The sequence below is a fragment of the Festucalex cinctus genome, chromosome 14, assembly GCF_051991245.1.
Source record: "Festucalex cinctus isolate MCC-2025b chromosome 14, RoL_Fcin_1.0, whole genome shotgun sequence".
NCBI lineage: Eukaryota > Metazoa > Chordata > Actinopteri > Syngnathiformes > Syngnathidae > Festucalex > Festucalex cinctus.
This window is the reverse complement of record NC_135424.1, coordinates 17,518,201-17,537,113: the sequence shown is the minus strand read 5'-3', so window position 1 is coordinate 17,537,113 and position 18,913 is coordinate 17,518,201. Positions and strand designations below refer to the sequence as shown.

General features: G+C 38.1%; 1 protein-coding gene across 9 annotated transcripts in view; it reads left to right on the top strand.

The window, feature by feature from the left end:
* Positions 1–18,913, top strand: part of adgrb3 (adhesion G protein-coupled receptor B3) — a 138,698-nt gene that overhangs the window by 74,677 nt on the left and 45,108 nt on the right. For 7 of the 9 annotated variants that reach the window (XM_077494671.1, XM_077494669.1, XM_077494674.1 and 4 more), the window contains 4 exons: positions 2,991–3,097; positions 6,039–6,242; positions 9,503–9,571; positions 13,780–13,888. In XM_077494671.1, the coding sequence (XP_077350797.1) occupies positions 2,991–3,097; positions 6,039–6,242; positions 9,503–9,571; positions 13,780–13,888 (489 nt within the window). The remainder of the gene's footprint in view (positions 1–2,990; positions 3,098–6,038; positions 6,243–9,502; positions 9,572–13,779; positions 13,889–18,913) is intronic. The other 2 variants (XM_077494668.1, XM_077494666.1) reach the window with 1 other exon arrangement.

The window sequence follows — 18,913 nt, the reverse complement described above, 5'->3', positions numbered from 1 at the left end:
TTTTTTTTTCAAAATAAAAAGGGCAAGGTCTCTCCTTACTCATGTTTTATTTTTTATTTTTTTTTTCTAAGAAAGTCAGGACGCTAATTAGCGAACCGCCAGGCTTCCTGTTCTGTCCTTCTGTTAGTCATTGTTGTTTTTCATGTTTCTCAGAAACGTTTTGACTGTGAAGACAAACTCTGTGTTTTACCCGCTTGGCCAAGAAATGTAATTCTAATAACAGGCGGGCTGGAGCCAATCAAAGCTGACTATCTGAACCACTACGAACAGTTCCCTCAAATTTGATCAACTGAGTGTTTTAGAATTACATTGGTGTCAGTGCACATGCGTACGGTGGGCTCATTTACATAATGTAATTTATTTTTTGTGACATGTTCATAATTTATTTTGTCATGCATACTTTTAGATGATTGTGCTCCAAAGCACAGGTCAAAAGGCTTCCATTTGTATCAATTTCTGTCCCTATCTGCTGCTTGAATTATCAATTAAGTCTGATGTCACTCATCTAAAGGAGAGAGCAATTACAGCAACATAACTTCAAGCTATTAAACTCTTCACAGGTTAATGCACCAAAAAGCTCTTATGTACCTGCAGCTACCAAAAAAAAAGTAGTTATGTAACACAAGGCTGTATTAATTTCACCAGTTCTGCATCATTAATATATATCGAATCTGGCTCTCTTCACCATAAATTCATAAAGCGTTGTGTTCTTATATTCCTCATCTCCATGCAGCTTAAAGCTGTTGACTGAAGATGACATCAATGTTGCTCAGGTCTCAACTAGGGATGTAACGATATCCAAACATCACGATACGATATTATCACGATATGAAGGTCACGATACGATAAGTACCACGATAATGTGAGGGGGCTGGTGATAGTTAAAAAAGGCCACAATATTGTAAAAAAAAAAGAGAAAAAAAAAGCACAATATTGTGCTTTTGTGCATAACAGCAATGCATATAAACCACCTACAATCTCTAATAACAATATTAAGGCACTTATTTGCTAATGCAAGCACACATTGATCGCTTCACAAGCAAATTAGGTTCCCCTTCATCTGACAATTAGCGTATATTTTAAACATAGAAGGCCAAAACGTCCCTAATGAAAATTAAATTGCACTAATAACATAGCCACTAGAGGGTGCTAGAACTGCACAAATGGAAATCAACCTGACTTTTTTAACAGATGTGTTGCATTTAAATATTGTGAATATGACGACGACGATATTGTGGCAGTTTTAATATCAGGATATCACGATATTGCCCTTATTGTTACATCCCTAGTCTCAACCAATCACAGCTCAGCTTCTGAAAACAGGTGAGCTGTGATTGGTCATTGCCTGAGCCCTGAGCAACTGTGATGTCATCTTCAGTCGATGGCAAAATGGCCGCCTCATCAAATGGATAAAAACAGCTGGATTTGGCTGCTTAACTGATATTACACAAACATGATATTAATCAGAATGACATGTTTGGACTAATGAGGTCACATATAACATATTATTGTCAAGAAATTTGACAATGCTCAACTTGACATTGCAAATCCTGCAGTTAGATAGATTATTATATTTTCTTAAGCTTGAACCCAGGGACAGCAGATACAATGAAAAGAGCAGAGGCCCCAGAATTGAACTCTGTGGAACACTGTATGTTCCGTTATACATGTGAATTCATGTTGCACTTTTTTTTTTTTTTTGCTCAGAATATATACTTCAAACTTCAACTTCATATATGACTTTTTGGTGGTGTTTTTATTGTTGAGCTCCTTGGACGATCCCCCCAACCCCAACATTATTGTTTTTTGTTTGCAATAGAAGATATTCAGAAATTTCATTGCAACTTTTATCCCCCCAATCTGAATTCCCATTACCCTGGCATCAAAACAGACAGGGGTCATCAGGCGGCCCAAAAAAAACAAAAAAACAACTTTGTTTTACAGTAACAGAATGGATTTTATAATTTCATAATGCTAAAGTAATATGAAATAATCATAATAATTAAAAAAAATACTCACTGATCATGACACTAAGTACAATTATGTGCAACTATATCTAATGAAGTTTGTGTAATTTGTGGGTTGGGGCATGTTTGTGGTGTGGTGCTGAAATGCGGTCGTCATTGTGGTTGGAGTTAGTGAGCAGAACCGATCCAAAGTCTTCTCTCTGTTTTGTAGAGGGCGACGTTTTTGTACAGCCGGAATATGTGTGAGACGATAAGATGGCTGCCGAGAAGGTGGGCGTATCAGAGCGGTGGCTTTGTGGCCTCTTTCCTTGTGCGTGTGTGTGCGTGTGTGTGTGTTGGCATGTGGAAAACGCGAGAACAAGCAACAGCGAAGGTTTAAGCGCGGTAGGGACGCCAAGGGAAATGTTTTGTTACCGTGGGAGTTTTCCTCGGGATGTCGAGCGGCCGGGCGATCTGTGAAGTGCACTCCGGCAGGTCGACAGCTGGGAAGGTGTGATGTTGGACCGTCTATGTAGGATGCGCGCGGCCGTGTGGGTGGATATTGGGTGGTTCTGCTATTTCTGGATCGCTGTTCCATTGCCTGACAGCCACCACGGCGGCAGTGCCGCATGCTTGAATAAACCAATCTTGAGTTTGCATGTTGCACTAATAACACGAGACGTGATGCATATATTACAAGTCACGGGACTCCGGTTTTACTGCTAATACATTTAAAAAGCACTCTCACATGCACTGCATAATTGAATACGCGGCATCAAATTTTGATAGTGAGTGATGAGCTGCAGAACTGGACAAAAGGGGATTGTTAAATATCTCATGAAAAGAACTAATATGTCTGTCCTCTTTTCTTCTTTTCCCTTCATTTCCCGTTCCCAACTCCCCGACATCGCTGCACCCTCCTGTCATTCAACCCTCCTTTGGTCTTAATCCCAACCCTAAACTCCCCGCGCCCGCATCCTCATCTCCCTTCTTATCTCCTCCTCTCCAAATCTGTCGCCTTCCCCCCCTCCCTCCGTCTCACAGGCACGACCAGTCGACGCTGCTCTTTGGATCACCGTGGCATGGCCTTCTGGGAGCAGCCCAGCTATGCGCGATGCATAACAAATGAATTCAGATACTTGCAGCAATCAGTAGGTGCAAAGTCAGCTCCCTCCCACATCCTCTGTTCCCAATACATCAAAATGTACTCCCCCCCCACAGCACTTTCTCCCCTCAATCATCCTTTCTCATTGCACCGTGGCCAAACATAGCTCTTTCAATAGAGTGGGAAAGCCATCTATCCTTCAGTAATAAATTGTCTTCATTTTCTCACACATCCCTCGTGTTTTCTTGGTGTATTGGACTCAAATCAACTAGATGTAAATAGCTGAACTACAATTACGTTGGACCCAAGAACAAATTGTCTCTAAAACAGTGTCAAGTCATCCAAACTTGGAGGACATGTTGCACTGGGATGCCGCATTTCGCTACAGAAACATTAGATTGTGCCAGAATTTCAAAGGAGTTACGGCTTCGTCGCTTCAATCCATTAATTAAAAATACCTTTCACAAGTCATTCAAAAACATGCCCACTTTTAAATTACGATGCCTCGTGTTTTATGTGAAATCGTTTTAATTTTTTTGGCAAAAACAGTCTCCGGTAGATCACAGTCTGATGGAACAAAATTACAGCCAAACAAATGTAAGCTTTTATGCCTCCTTTGTAACTTTTTTTTTTTTTTTTTTTTTTTAACTGAATTGCATTTTCATTTCAAATCCTCTGGGGAAATATACACTGAAACACTAAATTGTCTATCACCTGGCCAAATTTGTTTGTTCTTTTCAAACTGGGGGGTGAGCCCCAGGGAACTATTTTTTGTCCCACTAGAATAAAGTGTAATTGCACATCCACTACAGTAGGTGGCAGTGGTGCTGTCATTGTCAGAGAGTGCACAAGCAGAACAATTTTATAGACAAATGAGACTATTTATAGTCATGGGAGAGAATTTGGGGGTGGTGGGAGTGAAATATTTATTCTTCCTAGAAGGGGGCGTGACAAAAAATAATTGAGAAGCACTTAAGGTTAAATTCCGCTAAGGTTTAGATTAGAGCTGCCAAACGATTACATTTTTTTTAAATCAGATTAATCACACTTTAAACTTTTAATTAATCATGATTGTTCGCTTAATTAATTAAAAAGGCTTTTTTCTCTCAACATTTTTTACCCATCAAATTTGAAGAGCACCTGTTACGTGTTAATTCTTTCGACATTTAACTCATTCACTGCCAGTCATTATAGAAAATTTTTACATTTCCAATACTCACGTGATATTACATTCAATAATTATATATAAACCGAATCTACCAAATAACAGAATAGACTCCCTACTTTTTGTCCCGTCCCGTTCTTTTATAATTGACAGCAGAAAAATGTAGGTTTGCCAAAATACAGCCATTTCTCCCATGGACTCTGAAACTGTGTTTATTTCCTATAAAATGGGGCAATGATGTCATCTACCGGTGGTTGGGCATCAGTAAAGTTGTTTCCAAGTTTGATATTTACAGTGGAGCATGCTCAGATTCGCCCCCATTTAGCACCGCTCTAAAAAATACAATTGACAAGTATACTTGTCAAAGGCAGTGAATGAGTTAATGAGGACGTCATCAACATATTTTGATCCACTGCACACTCTCCTCCTCTTTTTCTAATCAGTTTGCAACTTGCTTAATTTAAAATGAAAAAAAAAAATGACCACAGTCGTTTGACATGAACAAATATACTGAATGTCATACACAAATATTTATTAAATGCTTTACTTTAGAATGCATGTAGTTATGTTTATTGCTCAAACACAACTTACCATCCGTTGTCAAGATAAAGGATAATCTGTGGTCAAAATTAATAGTGTGATTAATCTGCATTAATGCAATATTTTTTTGTGATTTATTAAATAGTTATTGCTTTACCTTCGACAGCACTACTGCAGATACAAATCAGTCATTCAAACACTTTACTGTTATTTCCTGGTAAATGTTTTATGTATTAGTTTTTGTATTTTAACATGGTTGTTGTTTTTTTGTTTGTTTTTTGCACATTTTGATTATGATTTTGCATGCAGCCTTGACTTTTGTAAAGGTATCTTGCAAAGACTTCACTATATTTCTCAATGCAAATTATCAACGTAATTGTTTAAAACCTTACCAGTCACAAAGCATACAGAATGTTGTTACTAGGGCTTGGTTAAAAATTAGAGCTGTCAAACGATTAATTTTTTTAATCAGATTAATCACATCTTAGTATTTTGATTAATCATGATTAATCACTGACTTAAAAAGGCTTTTTTTCCCAACATATTTTGCCCGCTAAATTTGAAGCGCACCTGTTATGTGTTAATTTTTTCGACATTTAATGTTATGAGGACATCTTCAAAAATTGATATCCACTTCACACGCTCATCCTGCTTTATCTAATCAATTAATTATTTGCATAATTTAAAATGGGGAAAAAATGACCTACGGCATATGTAAAAATGTATTAAATGCTTTACTTTAATGCATGTAGTTATGTTTATTGCTCAAACTCCAACAGCTACCTTTAATGTAACCATCCGCTGTTGGCTAAAAAGGATCATCTGCGGTCAAAATTAATAGTGTGATTAATCTGTGGTAATACAATGATTAATGCAATACTTTTTTTGTGATTAATTAATTAGTTAACACTATAACTTTGACAGCACTATTAAAAATATTGATATATCGATATCATATTGATATTCCTTTCTAGCCATATATTGATTCATAAAACCCATGAATCGATACTTTTAATACGGCTTTTCCCCAGTAAATTAATGTGAAATTTCTGTCTAAACGTGTATCTTCTGCTCCAGTTAACACCTTTTATTCACATCGGCTCATTTCAGTCATCTGTGAGGCACAATGCAATCGAGTCCGGCTCAAATATTAAGTGTCACATAAAGGGTCTCTGAGAAAATAAGCTTTCTTTTCATGTTTCATGCACTCCATTTCCTCCAAAGTGAAGCTGTCTGTTGAAAATATGAAGGACGCCGATGCCCCAAGTTCTGTCCTCTCCTGTTTTTGGAGGTCCAGGGCCACCTCGCAAAGGGACAAAGGATGCTGGCGGGGGATGGGATGTCCCAGGTGACCAAAAACCTTCTGGACCTCACGCAGAGGAAAAACTTCTACGCCGGCGACCTGCTGTCTTCTGTGGAGATCCTCCGCAATGTGACCGAAACCTTCAAAAGGGCCAGCTATGAGCCGTCTTCTGATGATGTGCAGGTATTTTATTTATTGATTTTTTTTGCAGCGCCTCTGCTGAAACAATTACAATTCCTCACAATTAATTGTATTATGCCCATGCCTCATGCTCTTCTACAAACTTCTTTCCAGTCTAATCCCGCTCGTATTTCATGATGGCAAAATGACTGCTGTTGAAAAGCTAATTAATACAAGAAAGCTAGTGGTGTTATGTGGGACTAAAAAACAGATAGTGATCTTCTCCCAGCCAACGCTGTCATATATTAGAGAAATGTCTGAGGCAGCACAATGGCTGACAAACAAGCTTGTGGCTCCATTGTATTAAGAAGTCTCCTCCACAGCCTAAGCTGTTTCATCTCATCATGTTGGGCTTGACTGCAGTCCTGATCCTCTTTATGTCAATGATGGAGATTATAGCGAAAGCTCCACCTCCATCTTCAATAAGATAATTTATGTCCTCGGAGCTGTGTCACTTTCAAAGACACCCTTGTCGGGCCTCAGGATCGCTGCTCACTCCGGCATACGCATGTGATTTACTCACTGTCTGCTCGCCCTGTTTACTGAAACAGAAGTCGATGGGCGGCAATTAAATGTTTGTTGATTTGATTTTCGAGAAAATCACGTCTCCTCTGTTGAGGATAGGGGGGGAAATGATCAATTAAAAACTTTTAAGGGATTTTTTTTAAATATACAATGACCTGGATGCATAAATACACAAACCCTCAAACTAATACTTTGTTGCAGCACTGTTGACTTTTATTACAGCACTCAGCCTTTTTTGGCTGCAGTCTATCATCTATGTTGCAGTATTTTCCCACTCTTCTTTGCAAAAATGCTCCCAATCTGTCAGATTGCAAGGACATCTCCTGTGTACACCCCACAGATGTTAGATAGAACTGTTCATAATTCACTCCATACTAGTGCCATCTCAAGTAAAATTGCTCCAAAGCATGATGCTGCCAGCGTTATTTTGGAATTACGGCCTAAAGGTTCAACATTAGGTCCATAACACATTTTCCATGTGTTTTTTGGAAATTTCAAATGTGTTTGCAAAATCTAGCCTGGCTTGGATGTTGTCTTTGAAGATAATCCTTCAGTCTTGGTACCCTGTCCCATAGCCTCGACATATGAAGATGTGAATTTGTTGTTGTCACATGTACTCAACTGTACAGTACAGTACTTCCAGTTTATTATCCTTTTATCATCAATTTTCGAGGGACGTCTAGTTCTTGGTAATGTCAAGGTTGTGCAAAATTTTCTTTTGATGATGACTGTCTGCAGTGTGTTCTTAATTCCTCGGAAATTCTTTCTTACTCTTCTCCTGGCTGATACTTTTGAGCAATGAAATCCCTCTGATGCTGTGGAAGCTCTCTGCGGGCCATGGCTTGTGCTGTAAGATGTGACAACAAAATTATTAGGAAGTCTCTCCCACAACGGCTGAACTTTATTTGGGGTTAATCAGAGGTACTTGAAATGGTGGCAGCAGTGTGCTGACTCGGATTTAACATAATTTTGAATGTGCTCGGTTAATTCTGAACATAGCCACCTCCCGAGTGAGAGGCCACATTAACTCATTTTTTTTATTTCTTTCTTCTTTTTTTTTAAACTTCCCCTCTCTAAAAGATATATTTTTTTTCCCAATTGGGTTGTGGAGGTTATAGGTAATATAATGGTGGATTTTTACTGAATAATTTCTACTGGTCTCATTTTTTATAGGCCTATCACAAGCCCTGGTTATGAAATCGTTATATCTACTATATACCTCTAAAACAAATTGGCAATTTGAAAAAATTTGAAAATTAGATAAATTGTGAAACGGACGTGCGTATAAATACACTCTTCTACTGGATTATTCAAAGCTGCTCTTAAATTCTGTTATATCCAAACGTTAATGTGTGCGGAATGCTGGACGGGTGGTTTATAAGATGTGTTTAATATATTTACTAACTTAATTGTGGCATTTAAGCAAGTTATGCACAAGCTATGGATATTTTTTTTGCACAATCCATGATGTTACATTTAAATTAAAATTGATTTAAAATCAGTTCATGTCTGAATATTTGATTAAAATCGTATTTGTCCAGAATGACTGAAAAAAAAATTAAGATTTTATGTTTTGGCCATATCGCCCAATGCGTAATTTTATGGCAAATTTACGCAATAGCAAAGGATCCATTTGTTTGGATGGCCGACACAAAGCTGTTTTAAATCAAGCAAATGAGGGCGTAATTCTATTTAGCTCTCAATTAATAAATATATAATTAATTAAAACATGAAAAATAATTACATTGAAAAAATCATTTATTAGTTTGTACACTTTGTCACTGCTAAGAAAAAACAACATATTACGTCCATGCAATTGATGGCCATTGTTATACATGATATTGACATATAGTACATTTTGTTTTCCAGAAAGATAATACGGGAAGATATGTGATAGTAAGCACATGAAAAAAAGTTGGTGTCTTTTAAAAGACATTTGTTGGCAATTTTCAAGGCATGTGAAAAATGAACGAGTAATAGAAATGCCCGTGATGTTCAAACCTCACTGATCACATGTCGCCTCCATGAATGCAGCTAATATTCTACGGGAATTTGTCGTCGACCGTGGACGGGCGACCTTGAGCCCATCCAGCCATTTTTGCACCATAAAAAAATGTGCGAGATGAGAAAAGCATTGTGTCCGCGGTTATTACCGGAGCTCTTTGGGGTGTCAGCAGAGCAGTCAGATAGCCAGCAGGCCCCCACCCTCACCTCACCCCCCTCGACGCGTCTCTGCACTAATGCAGTGTTAAAGTGGGCACATTACCACCAGAGGGAGCATAAGCATTCAAGTAGAAAACAAGATAGCCTGTGTCAAGAGATAGAGAGCGAGAGAGGAAGGAAGGGAGGGAGAGAGAGAGAGCGACACTCCCTCAGGCACACTGTGGACCAGACGAAATAACAAGACTAAGGATCAGACCGAGGTCCTATTACGACTGCAGGCATGCACCCCAAGCATTCCCGCCTCTCTCCCGCTGAACAAGACAATGCACCCAGCTGCTCAAACATTCCCTTTCATCTGTTTTTTTTTTCCCCACCCATGGTTGCAGCTTGTGCTTATTTCCTCCAGCGTTCAATATTTTGCTGCAAGCTGCAGGAGACTTTGCATTTTGTTGCCCCGATCTCACAGACTTACTGTATGACCCCGGAAGGCGCTGCTCATTTGAATGGTGTCAGCAGCCGTGGGTAAAGGAGTGTGATGGGGGTTAATCATGCTTTCTGTCATTATATCTCCGCAGAATTTCTTTCAAATCATCAGCAATCTCTTGGAGGAGGATAACAAGGAGAAATGGGAGGATGCACAGAAGGTAGGCATGTCGCAGTGAATAATTCACGTCCGCATGAGTGTTGTGCACTTAAAAACTCACGCACTGTTGTGCCATGCCATCCATGGACTTAAATAAAAGTCAGGTTTGTGCTTAGATAACGCTCTGCATCACAGGGGTCATTTAGCAGGTGTCCTCATAGCGCATGTGGCCTCGTTTTGAAGGCTACTTCCGCAGATCGCCACTTGGTGGCAGCAGCAGCGCCACACAGACGTGCCCAGCCATAAAAAGCACTGCAGGCTCCTTCTATTCTGCACATTGTTCCACATAGCAGATACAAATCATGGCAATTAGTGTGATTAGACCATTACTTAAGTTGAATTTATAGCACTCTGTTGCACTTCAGGCTTTAAATGTTTTATTGATTATAGTGCAGCAGCTAAAAGTCAGTCTTCCACGTTGTGGGTCTCGCTCGATCAAGATGGAAAAATGTGCAGTTTGGGGGGGAAATCACTTATTATTACAGGATGCAGTACTGCAGTAATCTGCTGTGGTTTAAAACTCTTGCAACGCTTTTTATCATGAATAACAAATTACACTTTATTTATAGCACACTTTTCATACATAAAAATGCCATTTGAAGTGCTAATTAAAACATCCATAGTACAATATAAAAAGAAAACCCCAAACCTGCCGTCAACATCTCCCTTGATCACAACCACACTCAGACACACACACACAACCTTGTAAAAAGACATGGCGGGGCACAGAAGAACCATGTGAGGAAAAGCAGCTCATGGGTGCTCATCCATACAGAGGAGGGCCACAGGGAGTGCTGCCATCCCAGAGACCCAAAGCCCAGATTGAAAAGAGCTAAAAGACAGCAACATAAAGGGCTAAAAGCAAAGCTAAAAGAGAATATAATAAAGGGAGATAAAAATTAAAAGACAGTGAGATTAATAAAAAAAAAAAAAAAAAAAAGTAAATGAGGTCACTTAAATTAAAAGCAGGGTTATTATAGTTTTGTAATTTTCATTTAAGGTAGTTTTTATTTTGTTTTGCAGTTGTTATTATTTATTTATTTATTTATTTATTTATTTATTTTAGTTTTGATGATTTTTCAAAGGCAGGGCATTTTTTAAATTAGTTTTCAGTTATTTAAAAAAACGGCTTAGTTTTATTGGTTTCAATATTAATTTTCGTTTTAAAAATGTATTAGTTGTGTGCACTATTTAATTAAAAAAAATATTACCAAGTGTTGCAGTTTGGCCGAGTTAAATGAAAAAGCAGGCGAGCTGAGGCATTGGAGCCAAAAGTCAAGGATGCCAAAGGAGCCACGTCATCTGAAGGTGCTTTTCTATTGGCTGCTGCTAGATGCCGTCACTTCCGTTGTGACACATTTTCAAACGTGCGGTTAATTTGAAATAAATATACTTAAAATAACATTTAAAATAAACACCAAAGGCTTATGAATTAGTTACCAAATACTAAAATGAAGGACATATTCTCTATAATTACAGTTTTGCAAACGTAAAATGTAGTTTACGTTTGTTTTAGTTTTTTTAAAAAGCATTTTTGCTTTTATTTCGTGAGCGAAAATGTTTTTTGAATTTTATTTTTAGTTATTTCGTTATTTTTTGTCGACTAAAATAACCTTGCTAAAAATTTGTGTCTTGAACTTCCTTTTAAAAATACCAACAATCTCTGCGGTATTATAGCTGCCGGCTACATCTTCTGTTGCGCCCATGTCAGAGCTTTGGGAGATGTCATCTCCGTAATATGGCGGTTTGTGTCTGAGATGAAACCCCCCGAAAAACACACACAACCGAGACAAAAGATGCCATCTGTGATAGCTGCAAGTCTGGAGAGGGCATCTGCTCTGATGCCGCTGCCAGATCCACCTGAATTAGGTAACACTTCCACTGACACAAACGAAAATCCAGTTAGATCACTTTGCTGTTGACAGCTGGTCCCAGCTGCCCGTATAGACTGCATTTAAGTATCTATTCATGGCAGCTGTAGTTTGACAGGGCCCGTAATTTGCTTGGTTCTGTCACTGAAACTCACTGAAGCAAAATGGATCCGAGAAAGTGAGGAACAGATTCGAGGAAATGCGGGGAAAAAAAAGGAGTCGGTGCTTCAATTCCCGCCAAGTTGACGTTCGCACTCGATTCTGCTCTCGACAGACAATGCCGGGACTTCACAGTTATCATTTTTTCACACTTGCTGGCTTGTGTTGCCTTAATGAGTGCATGTCACTCCGTTAGCACAGCGCCCACACGCTGTGCATTGAGGATGCTTTAAAAAAAAAAAAAATCTCTCATAAAGCACCTCACTGTGAGGTTTTACTGGCTGTAGACTTGGCTGTGTGCAGGATCGCTATATATTCACCTCCTGTCACTGTTACCATGGCGAGGGAAGCAAGAGCTTTGTCTAAAGATACTCCATTGCAGCCATTTCCCTGCGCTGCCTTCACATCTTTACAGTTGCCATGGAGACTAGTGGAATACGTATGACTTCGCTGTGCGTCAAACATGCCGGAAGGAGCGATGCAATGTGCTTTTCTTTTTACCACGCCCTCCCCAACCCAGCCCCCGCTACTGATTTGACTCTAGTGCGTTAGAGGATCTTAACTTGATCCACTTGCGGCATCTCATACACGCACACGCACACATGTGACGCAGACGACGGGGAGCTCTGCCTCAGGTGCTTGCCCAATATAAACTCAGAGTGAGGTGCTAATTGCTAAATGCCACTTAAAGGCCTTTTTTAATTGCTTGAGAGCCTCATTTTATGCTCTCACATTTGTTAGAGGAAAAGCTATTTGTTTAAAGTTGACGCTTTGGGAATATTGTCAAGTATCATTATACACAACATCACTGGGGGAGTTGGGATGGCGGGGTCCCTTGGCAAAGCTTGTCTCGAGGGCAGTTATGGGATTGCCGGCCCTTTTGATTTATTGACCTGGAGGAAATCGCTTGTGGCGCTGTCTGTGGTGCTGACCAAAAAGAACCACATCAACTATCTATTTTTTATTTGATTGTGTTGTGTATATATATATATATATATATATATATATATATATTATAAGACAGGGACTAGTTAGCTCTTCATAGTTTATCTATTGGCACCTATGTTTTTTAATAAGTGATGCAGACACAGTAAGTTTGTTGTCAACTCTGTCAGATGTATTTATTTATTTATTCATTTATTTTTTAATAAATGAATGTATTCTTTCTGCAATGTATGTAGTTAATGTAATGAACTATTTGATCTACCCTTTTATATGAAATTTATTTAAGAAAAAGTTTTTTTTACTAAATTAAAATCATACTAAAATTAAAAAGAAATCATGAACATTCAGACTTTTAGAAATTTGGGTTTTCAGAATCGTGTGATATCACAACACAAATTTTTATACTGTATTTTATGACATATAAAAGCAACGAATACATCTTTGACTTAAAATTTTACACTTTTAAATTGTCTGATGGAGTTGACACGAACCAAGTTCTAAACTGAAACGTGATTATTATTTGAAAATGTGTTTTTATTTAGAATCTGTTCCTTTACATTGTTCAACTTTGCAATACTTTTTTTACACAAATATATGCAAATCCAAATAATGCAATGTGCATTTTAAAAAATGACTTTTAAAACCTCTTTTGTATCTTATCTTAAAAAAAAATAAATAGTGACGTATAAGTACATGTATTTGCATTATTTTATTAATTATATCCATGTGTAATGTTTTATTGGTGTTTTTGTAGCGATCATAATACTGTCTGGATAAATTCAATACAATTAATAAAGGTGGGGAAATTTTTTCAACTTTTATGACTTTTAAAACCTCTTTTGTCTCTTATCAAAAAAAAAAACAGTGACATATTAAAAGTACATATATTTGCATAATTCTAATAATTATTTGCATGTATAATGTTTGTTTGTTTTTTTTTACTTCGTGTCGATCATAATGCCGTCTGTCTGAATAAATTCAATGTAATTTAAAAAATTCTATACATACAATTAGAATGTTAAAATGCTAGCACTAGACTGGGGCACAGTCATCTGCTTCACTAAGCATTAACCACAGGGTTATTTCTCAACCCGTTTTTATTTGAATTTGTTTTGACTTTATTCCCCACATTGTTTCCCCACAGACAGACTCAGCGTGTGTGAACTCAGAGCAGCAGAGTGGAAAACGAGGTGCTTTCTCTCTGATTTATTTAATAATTTGTTGTCCCGTGCAGATCTATCCCGGAGCGGTGGAGCTCATGCAGGTCATAGAGGAATTCATCCACATCGTTGGATTGGGAATGAAGGATTTCCACAATGCTTATTTGATGACTGGGAACTTGGGTAAGAGTGAGCCTCCGAGCTTCTGTTTCTACAGCTATCATTAATTTAGGAGAAATGGTGCGTGAAGCACAATGTGGAGAACAACTGCTGGGGATCAATAATGTTTAATAAAATAGAGCTAAGGGTGTAAATGTGCTAGATTCTCATGAAAACACATTCCACAAATGAATGGTGTAGCAACCTTTTTGGACAGAAACATTTTTACATTTGGACTAAATCTATATGCAAATTATTATCATTATTCCCACCATGGCATACTTTTTTTTAATTTATTTTATTTTTTTGTGAGTGTGTGCAGAATATTAGCCAGTCTACTACTTTAAATCTTGGCATTGTCAAGAAATGGAATCATTTGCATCAATTTTGATGACTTTTTTTTGTTTTGTTTTCCGGTTGATGGAGTTATAATATGTGAAGCTCCCAACTACACTCCAATTCAGTGATCCCTATCCAGTGTGTTGTGGCTCCTTAGTGGGTGCTGTAATTATACTTATTTGTCTGAAAATTATTATTCATAAATATATCTTTTTCTGTGTTCACCAATCTATGCTAATAATATACAATGAGAGGTAAAATAGCTCTTCCATTAGATCAAACACAATTTTTTAAAAGATACCAATGGTTGATCAGGCCAGATGATAATTTTTTAATATCCAATTTCATTTAACAAATAATAATAATAAATAAATAAAAATAATAAAATGTCAGTTCTATTTTGACATACAATCAAAAGTTTCAAAAACATGACTCGCATAATAAATATATCAGGAGGGGGTTAGGAACCGCAAACAAAGAACACACAAAAACATCATATGCATTTCTGGCAGCTAAATTATCGGGATGAGCATATTTCCCCTGACAATGAAGGACCTCTGGGCCTTTTCTACAAGACCGTTGCATGGAGACAAGTCCCTGTCTACACGTGCTGATCCAACCAAAACGCATAGTGATGGAAAACATTTTTCAATTCCGACGCACCTGCCACACAACAACCGTCCACCTGGTGCCCCGCCAGCCTCACATACACAATAAATGTGTTGGTTGACTGCACAATGCACTATATACCAAGTGAAGTGTGGCTTACGGCCATAATACTCCACTGAGAACACCCAATTTCGTCTGATCTTGAAAAGGTCACAAATACTATAGGTGGCCAAATTTCGGAGTAAATTGAGACAAAATCATTATTATTTCAGAATTTTCATTTAGCGGTAACCGTGAGATTTCTGTTACGTACTATTGGTGCCTTTGTTCAATGAAGGAAACACTGTTCTAATTGTGCTTTTATCTACTGTACTTTAGAACAAAACAGTATACTGTAAGTTACTGTTTGTCTTTGTGCATGCATTTCTAATTAAATAAGCAATTAAGCATTCAGCATTCACTTGGTTTTTTTTTTTCAATCTTTAAATGAAGGATTGGGTCATATTCTAATCAAATGTTAATAGCGTATTGATGGCAAATGAGCTCTCTCCGTTGAACTGTGATGCTGCAATCCATGTAATTAGGGCAGCGCAGCGCATATCATTGTACCGAAGCGCAATATCAGCAATAACAAGATGTGTGTGAGTATTGTGGGTGTGTCTGATAGAATGTTATCGAGCAGAAGTGAAATTACAAGTTATTCACTGAAGCTGCAATGATCTTGAAAACCATTTTTAATGCACCACCGGTCGTAGCGGAGATTAAACCTCCCCTTCTTTGAGACAAAACGTCTCTTGATATGAGTCTTGGAACAATATTTCTCCTCGCTAATCTTCTCTTGGGTTCTTTTAGTTTGTGTCGCGCTGCCTCCTGGATGATCGCAGGTCTCTGTGGCATTTCATTTCTCAGTCAGCCATGGATGCCGCCTCGCTGGGATAGAATAATAGAACAGTGGTCCTGATTTATTCATGCAAATGAGTGTGAGCATGAACAGCTGGGCTGGTTTCTTCCTAGCTTGTATTCTTTATGGTGGCCAGCATTTGACCCACTTATGGGAAATACTCGACACTCTGTGGCTCTTTATGGTGCATGATTTTCTTACTGATGGATGATGGATAGGAGCCCCCCCGCAATGGACACAAACAGAAGTTTGTGTGTTAATTGCATATCTTACAGTTGTTAGAACATTTATTCGCCCTTCGTTGTTCCTCCATTTGGGCTTAATGACACTCCAGCAGCTTTTAAGATGACTACGGTGCATGAACCCAGCTCTGACACGTGACACGATGACATTAAACCAGTATTTGACAACACAATTACAACTTTTATAGTATGTTAATGTCACACTGACAGTGGATTGAAAGGTACATTTGAGGGAAAGAGGACAACTCTTGTAAAAACACATAAAAATGCACTTGGTAACTTTATGAAGGCTTTATTTTAACCTATTTTAGTGTTCTGTCAGGTGTTGTGTTTCAGAAAACTGAAGTTTTAATTATAATCACTGCAAAACCAACCATACAGAAGAACCCAGAAAGAATGAAGTCAAATATCTCACCATAAACCAGCCAATGCACTGCTCAAAAAATAGCAATGTGAGCTCATAAGTCATATAAGAAAAGCCAAAATCATATTTGATACTCCCAATTCAGCCCAAGCATTTGAGCTACAGAATATGCAATAGGTATAAAATGCAAGTTGTTATTTATGTATTCATTGTAATGTTCATTTAGAATACGAGTCAGTGTATCCCTGCAACTACCTATGACACATGCATCAGTTACCGGTAGCTTTTAGATCAATAATTTCCGCTTCTCACCATAGCAGCTGATGACAGTCATTCGTCCTTCTGATTGAATAAATGGACACGCTTGGTCGCCGAGCATCAGATGAGTCCCTGGATGCTTTTTCTCATTTGTCGCAGCCTCTTGACCTGAAGGATTAATAAAAGATTGTTGCTCTTATGTTACCTCTTTCCTTTGCTCAGAGAAGATTTGGTTTCATTTAACAGCATTAATGTGTTCTCAAATCAGTTTTTGAAAACTTACACATGTGGTTGAAGCTTGTTCTGGATTATAGCTTTTTTAAATCTGGTTTTAGTCACTTCAAGTTAAAAACAAAACAAAACTGTAGAACACTCTTATGTTGAGACAATAATTACTACTGCTGCTAGAATATTTATTTTCAATTTTTAGATTACAGTACATTTTTAAAATAGTGATGGAGTCATTACAATTCATCCATCCATTTTCTTGACCGCTTATTCCTCACAAAGGTCGCGGGGGTGCTGGAGCCTATCTCAGCTGGCTTTGGGCAGTAGGCAGGGTACACCCTGGACTGGTTGCCAGCCAATCGCAGGGCAGTCATGACAATTCATCCTATTTATTTTTTCTTGAACATGAAGTCAACCCCCAAATTTGTTCTACAATAATATGTTGTATATGCCCACACGACTATGAACAAGACAAAATTACATCACAATTGCTCAGGGCTTAGTTAACGACCAATCACAACTTCCCTGTTTATTCAGTTTGGTCATGTGACATTCACAAACTGAGCTATTACTGGTCATCACCTGATCCCTGAGCAACTGTGATGTCATTTTTAGTCAACCGCCGACCGGTCAATAAGTGGCAAAATGGCCGCTCCCTGTGATAGATACAATGGGAGGATTTTGCTGTAGAACTCACATTCCACTAACACAATATTAATCAGAATGTCATGTTTAGACTATAGTGAACCATATAATTATAAAGATAATTTTTGGGTTGATTTCCTTTCATACCTCATTGTGAGTTGCCAGTTTTCAAGTTTTTGTGGCTCATATTTGAGGTCAAATCACATCTTCCTGACCTCCCCATTCTTTAGATTTTTGCCTGCTATTTGACCTTTTTCGCAGTATTTGGCAAAATAAAACACCAGTAAAACTACAGGCTTTAGCTAAAGGCAGAGCATCAAAGCCCATGACATTACAGTACAAGGTCATGGATTAACAAAAACTAGCTAGCAAGCTAGCATGGACTTTTCCAAAAGAACACATTTCCAAGAAAATTCAGAATGAGGCCTGCTCATCACAAAAGCTTCCCACTCCATCTTTCTCTTTTCTGATGAGCACTCAAAGGACAAAGTGACACTTTGGACACGCTGGGAGATTATGAAGGACGTTTAAACCCTGGCTCGCTCATTTATAACATTCCACTGAGTCTGATGCATATAATTCATAAAGCCAATGTTCCATGACTTAAGGGTTTACGACAACTTTTAGACAACCTGCTACTCACAAAACGGATATCATCAAACCTTATCAAACTTTAGTTATGCTGTACAACACTTTTCATACATAAAAAGGCATTTCAAAGTTCTGTCAAATTAAAACATACTTACTACAACATAAAAAGAACGGGGCACAGAGAAACCATGTGAGGAAAAGCACCCAAAGGCTTTAGGGTGAAACCTTGATAAGTAAACTTAATTTTATCTTCTCCAAACTTTTGAATGAAAATGTCCAATTGTACAATGTGGCAGTACTTTTTTGCACAACTTATTTCTTTAACAAGGAAGTGCAGTGCTTTTTAAGTGTTTGATCCATGAAACAAGCCAAACATTTCAAAGGGTGTCTGTCCACTAATATGCCTTTCAGTATGTCTCTATTGCAACGTGCTGATGATATTATGTGACACATCTACTCTAAACTCAATAAGGCTCAGGTTTTGCAAGGATGAGGGACTACATTGTTTGTTCTGTGTTGTCTTGGTATAACGCCATAATACAAATTCTGTCATTCAACCCCTTGTTAGAGAAGAGTAAGTTGTGCAAAAAGTACTAAAAAAAAAATTGAACACATAGATATGTGCATTCAAAAGTTCATAGAAAGTAAAGGTTAGTATGCATTTTGGGTTCATCCTGAATTGTCACAACTTATTGTGAGTAGTGTAGTTAAAGCTGAGTGCATCATTGCCACATTCAGACATAATGAGCAGCGCCATCATTCCCTCATGTGAAAATGAACCACATTCTGGGTGCACTGAATCGCATCACAATCCTAAATGATTGCTTTATTTGTGTCGCCGAGCCCCAACGGGCAGATGCAGAGCCCCGTTT